The sequence below is a fragment of the Mustela nivalis genome, assembly GCF_964662115.1.
Source record: "Mustela nivalis genome assembly, chromosome: 19".
Taxonomy (NCBI): domain Eukaryota; kingdom Metazoa; phylum Chordata; class Mammalia; order Carnivora; family Mustelidae; genus Mustela; species Mustela nivalis.
This window is the reverse complement of record NC_139038.1, coordinates 36,310,014-36,318,157: the sequence shown is the minus strand read 5'-3', so window position 1 is coordinate 36,318,157 and position 8,144 is coordinate 36,310,014. Positions and strand designations below refer to the sequence as shown.

At 48.5% G+C, this 8,144-nt stretch overlaps 1 protein-coding gene across 3 annotated transcripts in view; it reads right to left on the bottom strand.

The window, feature by feature from the left end:
- Positions 1 to 8,144, bottom strand: part of CREBBP (CREB binding lysine acetyltransferase) — a 124,737-nt gene that overhangs the window by 64,789 nt on the left and 51,804 nt on the right. For all 3 annotated transcript variants that reach the window (XM_082713196.1, XM_082713194.1, XM_082713195.1), the window contains exon 3: positions 3,980 to 4,156. In XM_082713196.1, the coding sequence (XP_082569322.1) occupies positions 3,980 to 4,156 (177 nt within the window). The remainder of the gene's footprint in view (positions 1 to 3,979; positions 4,157 to 8,144) is intronic.

Here is an 8,144-nt window from a genome sequence, read left to right as displayed (position 1 = left end):
CGCAGACTGACCCGCACTCTTCTGCCCTGGTGCCTGACTCACCATCTCCTCCTATTCATGTTCCCTGTCCCAATCCCATCGCCTGGATCCTCCTCCACCCATCTCCCCTGCGGCGCTCTCATTCCCTGTGGACTGGGACAGCGGATGCCCTGCTGCATGCCCACCTGTTTGCCTGATACCCCCTTACACGGACACCTCTCAAGCATCTCAAAAGAAAACATGTGAAGTGCAATTACAAATGCACTCCCTCCCCCCGCTGCCGACCACCTCATTCTCCCTGCTCTCCGGTCTGTCCCTCCCCCAGCTCTGTACATGGTTCCCCCAAGCACCAAGTCACCTTATGTGGTGGCCCCACACTTCTGTTCCAGTGGCAAATCTTGTCTGACCTCCTGCCCCCTTTCTCTGTGATCAAATGCGCCCTCTAGTAAAGACCACCGCGGTGACCCCTGCACCCAAAGCCCTCCCAGAGCTGGCTCCTGCTTGGCCCCCACATTCCAGTACACCGCTCTCCACTCAACCTTGAGAGTCCCTTTTCCCGCTGGCTGCCTGCTGATCCCTATCCAAGCCAATGCTCTCCCAGTGCCCCCTGGTTTCTGTGGCTTCTGCTCATCTTTTGACCCTGCCCTGATATGTCCTTCCTTGGTTTGGCCCAAGGAGGTCCCTGTGTCAACCTCAGTCACTGCTTGCTCCTCAGACCTGCTAGGGCAGTTTATACTTTATGATTATTTGTTTTCCATCACCACCATCGAAATTTCATGAAAGGGGGTGAGCTCACTCAAACCTGTATCATGGGGCACATGGGCCAGGAGACAGTGTTCACCAAATGGGGTGGATTAAAGGGATGGCCACATCCCCTTCCTTTCTCAACCTACCTGGGGATGCTGGAATCTTCCAATCTAGGAGAGGAGAAAAGCAAGCGCTCCATAATCAATGACTGAGTAGCTTAAAATCATTCCATGAAGAGCCTGACCAGGGCATCAGGTATTGCGGCACCAGAGCCCCGACCTGAACTGTTTGGTACCCCAGCTTGAGCTGGGTTTTAAAAGATTATTCCCCGAAGGGTGACCAAAAACAAAACAAAACACAAGTAAGATCAAGGCTTCATATCCAAAACACTCAGTTTTTGCTACCTTCTCTCCCTCACTCTGGGGGAAAAAACCAAAATCCACAGATTCCAAGGGGTCAGATATAATTTAGAAAATTTAAGAGATATAATTTAGAAAATTTAAGGAAGGCTACAACACATGCTCAAGGAAGCAATGTAAACACAGGCGTGCATTCCCAATTTAGCTCAGGGCTGCTAAAACATGATACCAGGCATTATTTTTAATTTTTTTTGAAGATTTTATTTATTTATTTGACAGGCAGAGAGAGGGGGAAGTAGGCTCTCGAGGAGCTCAACCCCAGGACCCTGAGATCATGACCTGAGCCGAAGGCAGAGGCTTTAACCCACTGAGCCACCCAGGTGCCCTGATACTAGGCATTATTAAAAAGAGTTTTAGACTTTGCAAACAGGAGCTACATAGCCTTGAACAAATGAAAACCCCTCAAGCCCTCAACTTCCTCATCTGTAAACTGGGACATATAGCAATGTCTTTTAAGAGGTTATAAAAATAAAGTAAACTGAGGGCATGAAAACTCAGGCATAAAACGTGCACTGGCTGTCCCATGTCTCTGCCAGTGCCCTCTGGTTCCCATCCCAATAGCACCAAGGCTGCCGACTGGGCCACGCTCCCTCACAGACACACATGCTGGTAAAGTCAGCCCTGAGCGTGCCAGGTGAATGTCTGAGGACAGCATTCCTGCCTGCCCTCCAAAGATACCTTCTGGGGCTTTCTGTTAAAGTCTATGCATACCCCTGTGGGGCAGTGGTACCTAGGCAAAGAGTACAGCTCTACAGACAGCTCTACAGACCAAAATACTTCCTCAGTTTACCCTGATGATCCGATGAGGCTCCTGGGGGAGGAATGGAGTAAGAGCGAGCATCGTTGGAAGGGCAAGGAAAAGAAAAAGTTAGGGAGGGAGGGGGCTCGATGTCACACACACGGAGGACGGAGTGCTAGTGCTACTGCCTTCCCAGAGCAGGTGTTCTCTCACCTGGGGCAGCTGTGGGGAGAGAGGAAGGGCTGTGAGCACCTGGTGGGTGAGGGGCACAATACACAGGAATGGCCCTCACGACAGACAAAGATCGAGCCCCAAATGTCAACAGTGCCTAGGGAGAAAGAAGACCTGACCCAGACCAAAGGGCTGTCCCCACTGTCCCCACCAGCCCTGGCACAGGTGAAGGGAAACGGAAGCCTCTCCCCAGTCCAGAATGACCCTGCCAGGCATTCGGTCCCATGAACAGAGGCAGGCAGGGGGACTGACGGCAAAGGGACTCTGCCAGCGAGCTGCGGGTCAAGCAGAGAGGGGGTGGAAATGGGCTGGGGAAGATTTGAAAAGAGAGAAGGGAGGAAAACATAAGGTAGGGTTTCCCACACTCGGAAACACAGACTGTCTGTACAGAAGCACCCACTCTCATCTGGCCGAGATGAGGGGACAATCACCTGCCCTCAAGTCCACCCAAGGAGACTGGAGAAGGAAGAGCAGAAGAGTGTGGGTGCCGGCTCCCAGCTTGCGGCCCCAGAGCTCAGAGGAGCTGCCCCAGGGAGCAGAGGCGTTGATTCAGGTTCAGGCTCCAACAGAATGTTATGGCAAGGACAGCAGCAAATCAAGGCAGGTTATGGGGAGACGATCAGAAGAAATAAAGTAGTAAAAACCTTAAATAGCTTTAGAACATACTTTACTACTTGAACCCCCCTCCTTTTTTTTTTTTTTTTTTTTTTTTTTAAAAAAGGAAGGATGCAACGAGGACAACACCTGATCAGGACACCTTGCTCTTACCCCATTTTCTGATTTGACCAAAAACTAAGAGTAAGCCACCCCCACCCCCCAACCCACTTCCAACAGCCTTACAACTGTAAGCAGTGTAAGCACTGTCAATCTCTTAGTCGTGACAACCGTACCAGGGTCACATAAGATGCTAACCTGAGGAGAAGCCAAGTGACAGACACATAGAATTCTCTGTGTATCTTTACAGACAAAATAAAGAAAAAGTTTTTAAAAATCAAAAGACAAACCAAAGATGATGCTTTTCTGAACATAATCCCTGGCTTTCTTCTGGGCCTTTCGAAGCTGCCACTGCACAGCTATGTGTATGGCAAACTTGGGAGGGCAGGTCCCACCCGCAAGCCCAGACAAGGGGACAGTGGCCTTGACTGACCACCAAAGGCACATCAGATATTCAGTCCCTAAGTGTGCACTGTGAAGTCTGACAAAAGAACACACTTGCCCCTCAGGGTTTACAATTTTAGAAGATTCCATTTTGCAGGGCAAAAGGAGCTATTTTCCCATTACTATCTTGGTTCGTTAGGCTGGGAGGCTCTAAGACTAGCTCCTCTCTTACGGATGGGAAATCTCAGAAGAAGAAACACACATGAAACTCTCTATCAGGACGGATATGGGACGCCTAGGGGGCGCCACCTTTGGCTCGGGTCATGATCCCAGGGTTCTGGGATCGAACCCTGCATTGGGCTCCCTGCTCAGTGGGGAGCCTGCTTCTCCCTCTGCCTGCTGCTCCATCACTCTAACAAATAAGTAAATAAATTCTTAAAAAAAAAAAAAGGATGGACGGATACGACCCCCTCACCTCCCAGGCACACAACACCAATTCGTGTTCTCCGGACAGCGTCAGCACTAACAGGAAGAGCGAGAAGAGCCCAGCTGTCTGTAGCCGTGCGACTGCGTTAACGCGCCCCTCCCTGCACAGAGGGAGCCGGGAGGACCGGCTGAGACACGACTGCCAGCTCAGCAAAGGAAAGCGCTCAGCGACACTGCTCCCCAGCAGTGTCTCTCTTCCCCTCACCCACGACACATGTCCAGCAGCCACGCTCCAGCACACCCACCAGAGACCACAGCCTGAGGGCCAAGGGCAACCTACCATGTTTGGCACGTTGGTGACTGAAGCATTCTTGATGTCCGTAGGGAAGGGAGGCAAACTGTTGACCATGCTCTGTTTGCTGGATAACTGGGGGTTCACTCCAGGGGCTCCCATCTGCTGCCCTCCAGTCTGACTGAAGGGTTGTCCGAACGGACTTGTGTTACCAGCCATTCCCATCTGAAACAGAGAACGGCAACATGAGCGGTCACGACACAGTCATGTACAAAAAGAAGGGCCTCAAAAATGCTCACTCTGACCCGCTGAAGCAAAAATCATTATTTCTTGTGAAACCCTCATCTTCATTCTAAATCGAAGGCTTATTCTCCAGGTTCCACTGGGATTATGAACAGAGCAAACTGCTCCAGTGGCTGCACACTAAGAAGACCCAGAAGCCGCTCCCGACAGCTCCACCTGTCCCTCCTGAACCATCGTCCCAAGAGCCAGCACCTCTCCACCCTCACCGCAGCCGGACTCCTCCTCCTCACACCCCCACGCCCCGACAGTGGCAGCAACACGTTAAGAAAATCATCTGGAAAACAAGAGCTTCCAGAATCACTGACAAAGGGGACTTCCTGGAGTTTAGTCCTGAACCACTCCGAGTAACTACTTTCTGTCAAGTTCCCTCATCAGACTGAAACTTTGTTTCCATTGGTTCAAAATCTGCAGTAGGCAGGATGACTCTGGGATTCACTCTAAAATAATCCCAGGAGGCAAGGAGGTAGTGGCAAGAGAAGGGCCTAGGGAAAAAGTGACTGGTGCAACTGGCTGTATGTTCTTAACTCCTAACAGGTGTGACAGGTGTGTGTCTCTGTGGGAGGGCTGTTATACTACTTTCTCTAATATAACAAGTCTCAGGGCTCCATAAAGTTTTTTTTTTTCCCTTAAATTAGTGAAATAAAACCTACAGTAGCTAAAAGCAAGAGTAGGCAGGAGGAGCCCCTCTCTAGGCCTCCCTCAGCTCCTGCCCCTGGCCGGAGCCCTGTGTCAACACCCCGTCCCACCTGCCACTCTGGAGGGACCGGCTTCTCTGGTCGCCTGCCCCGGCTTTTCCTGCAAGTTCTAATATCCTACCTGTTGCCCAGTGCTCACTCTACCTTTCGGGTGTCTTGGTGAGATGTTTGGAAACGGAGAGGAAGGGGGTCCTCTGAGAAAGTGCCTCCTAGGGAAGAGGGCTCCCCACATCAAGAGACCGTGGCTCGGCTCTCCCGGCCGACCCTACACGGGGACCACTGCTGCGGGGCAACTTCCATTCCCTCCTCCTGTGCACCCTGATCTCGCCTGTAAGACGACTGTCTTGAACAAGAAGAATCACATTATTTCCTTAAGCTCTAAGATTTTAGGTTGCAAACAGACCAACGCTCACCACAGCTGGCCTCTTTCAGCTGAAACGTCTGCATAAAAACACAAATAAAGACAAACTAGTGTAACCAAGAAGATCTTGCTCCTGAGCACGTCCGTGTGTGCAGGTGGCTTCCAGGCCTGGCCCTCACCATTGACATTTTCACCATTTTGAAAGGAACACATTCCAGTTGCCACTTTTGCCCTACTTGATTTCCTTGAGTAAATGGAAACAAATTTAAATTCCACTAAACTTCAGGGACACCTGGGTGGCTCAGTTGGTTAAGCCGCTGCCTTCGGCTCAGGTCATTATCCCGGCGTCCTGGGATCGAGTTCCACATTGGGCTCCTTGCTCAGTGGGAGCCTGTCTCTGTCTGCCTCTGCCTGCCACTCTGCCTGTGTTCACTCTGACGAATAAATAAATAAAATCTTTTAAAAATAAATAAATAAATAAATTCCACTGAACTTCAAATTCAACCTGAGTAACTGAAACAAACACAAATTTTTCTCAAAGACCAGTAATCAGGCTCAACTTTTCAGCTCAGCTGATTTAACCAAAGCAACACGGTAGCTCAGGAAACTTAATGGGCATTTCTGATTCTTGACTAGGTTCTTTCAGTTGTTATCTGAAACTCTGAAGAAATGAAGCACGAACTCTTATTTTCAAAAAGCATTACCCCAAATTAACTCTATGTAGTAATTATTTCTCTCACAATTTGTGTTTTATTGAGTAAAATCAAACCCTGTTCTTAGTGACCCAAAAATTTGCAGGAAAAAAATATAGTTAGGATTTCTACTTCCTGGATTTCATTTAAAATTTCTCTCCTTAGAACCATATGTGCTAGAAGGCATGTGTACCATTCACACCTCCACGAACCGGCCCTCATGGTTCGCCAGGACTTCCTGAGCTCCCGCAAGAGCCATGCCTGGGTTTGAGCACGTGTAGATGCAACTTCCCCACCGTCATGCAGCACACCCTTTAGAGCCACCAATTTGACAAACAAGAAAATCAATGTTGTCGTAGAAGTTTCTAGCATCAACAAATCAAAGTGGGAAACAGCTAGAGGGTGGGAAGGAGAAGTAACTATTCTCCTACTCACACCAACTGTCCAAGGTTGTCACCCCTTTGGTGCAGAGGGAAGTAAAGAGGCCAATGAACTCACAAAGGACTTCTGTGAGTCTCAAAGTTCACCCAACTTGTTCTGAAAAACCCATTTCTAGAATTGTCTTGCCAGGGTGAAGATGAGGTGGGTAGGTGGTCTGGTCAGCTGCGTTACTACTTGCCTGGTGAGACTCTGGGCAAAGCACTTCCTAGCTGGCTGACCCAAGTGTTTCAGAGTATTTGATGTACTCTGACAGAGCTCTCTCTCTTTCCTTTAAAGATTATTTATTATTTATTTGTCAGAGAGAGAGAAAGAGAGAGAGAGAGAGAAAGGACAGAGAGCACAAGCAGGGGGAGAAGCAGGCTCCCTCCTGAGCAAGGAGCCCATATGGGACTCGATCCCAAGATCCTGGGATCGTGACCCGAGCTGAAGGCAGATGCTTGCTTGACTAAGCCACTCCAGGTATCCCACTGTGACAGATTTCTTGTTACTTTTTCTTCTTGACCATCCAATCAACAATGAAGGAAACCATCTCAACATGGTTTTGATCCTCACAGGACAAGAACCAAGGCAAAGTCAAAGTCAAAGATCACAGATGGCAAGTAAGCAATGTTCAGCTCAGGGGGGACCATACATTTAAAAAAAACAGGGAGGAAATGCCACTCCTCAGTCTCTGACAACAGAGGTGGAGCACAGACCAGGCTGCCTGCGCAAAGTCAGGCTCTGCTCCCTCAGTCCACAGCCAGCTCCAGGCTAACCCTAACCAGTCAAAGCAAACAGGAAAACCAGTGGACAGTCCTGCAAAGGGCAGCCGCCACCCACCTACCCCATCTTGACAGAACCTGGCAGAACTAAAGGCTACTCTCCAGTCCTAGCCTGCAGTTTGGGCTAAAAGCTATTTGCTTCTAGAGATTGGCAGATTTCTGAATTCCTGTTTTATATATATTCTCCTTTGATCAGACTAACTACATGTGGTCCCGAGTCTAGGCTAACACACATTTTTAGCACCAACGCTCACAATGAAGTTGTAAAATCAAAATGTCAAATTCCAAAAAACATCTACATACTTCCCAACAGTTAACAATTTTGTAAACTCGGCTTTACTTGCAACTAAAGTTCACCAGGATCCGGGTTAAGCTGCTTAGAGAAATACCATAACATTCAAAAGGCAGAACAGCAAAAATAGGCAACCGTTCAACTGATGGTGAAATTTATTAATGTACGAATCAATTAAAGCCTATGGAATTAATATCTATATCCTGCCTCATTCAGCAACAGCCCACACCTGTTAACTCTATTCTTTTGGAGCTCCTTTAAGGACTGAATTCAAGTTCAATCTCAAGAAATGGGAAAAGTGAACGAGTTAATAAGTACCTTAAGAAAGGCAAGCTCTCCTATAATGAAATCTAAATTAAATAATGCCTTATAGGTCTACCACATTTTCCCATGAAAAAACATTCCTGTAGCCAGGTGGATCACCCTCTGGAAAACCCACTCATTCGGTCTGTGACTCACTTCAACGAGAGAGTAAGACGTGGAAATGGCCGTCCCTGGACACAGGAATGCACCAACCAGATAAGAAGGGAGAGAAAATTGCTAGTGCCAGATCCAGAGGCCTACCCACCTCCCACTCCACAGGGATGTGGATTATTTATTAGCCAAAGCAGGACTCTAAAGCTTGAGATCTGAAAAGAAAATCTCTCTTTAGAGTTTAGTTCAAGAAA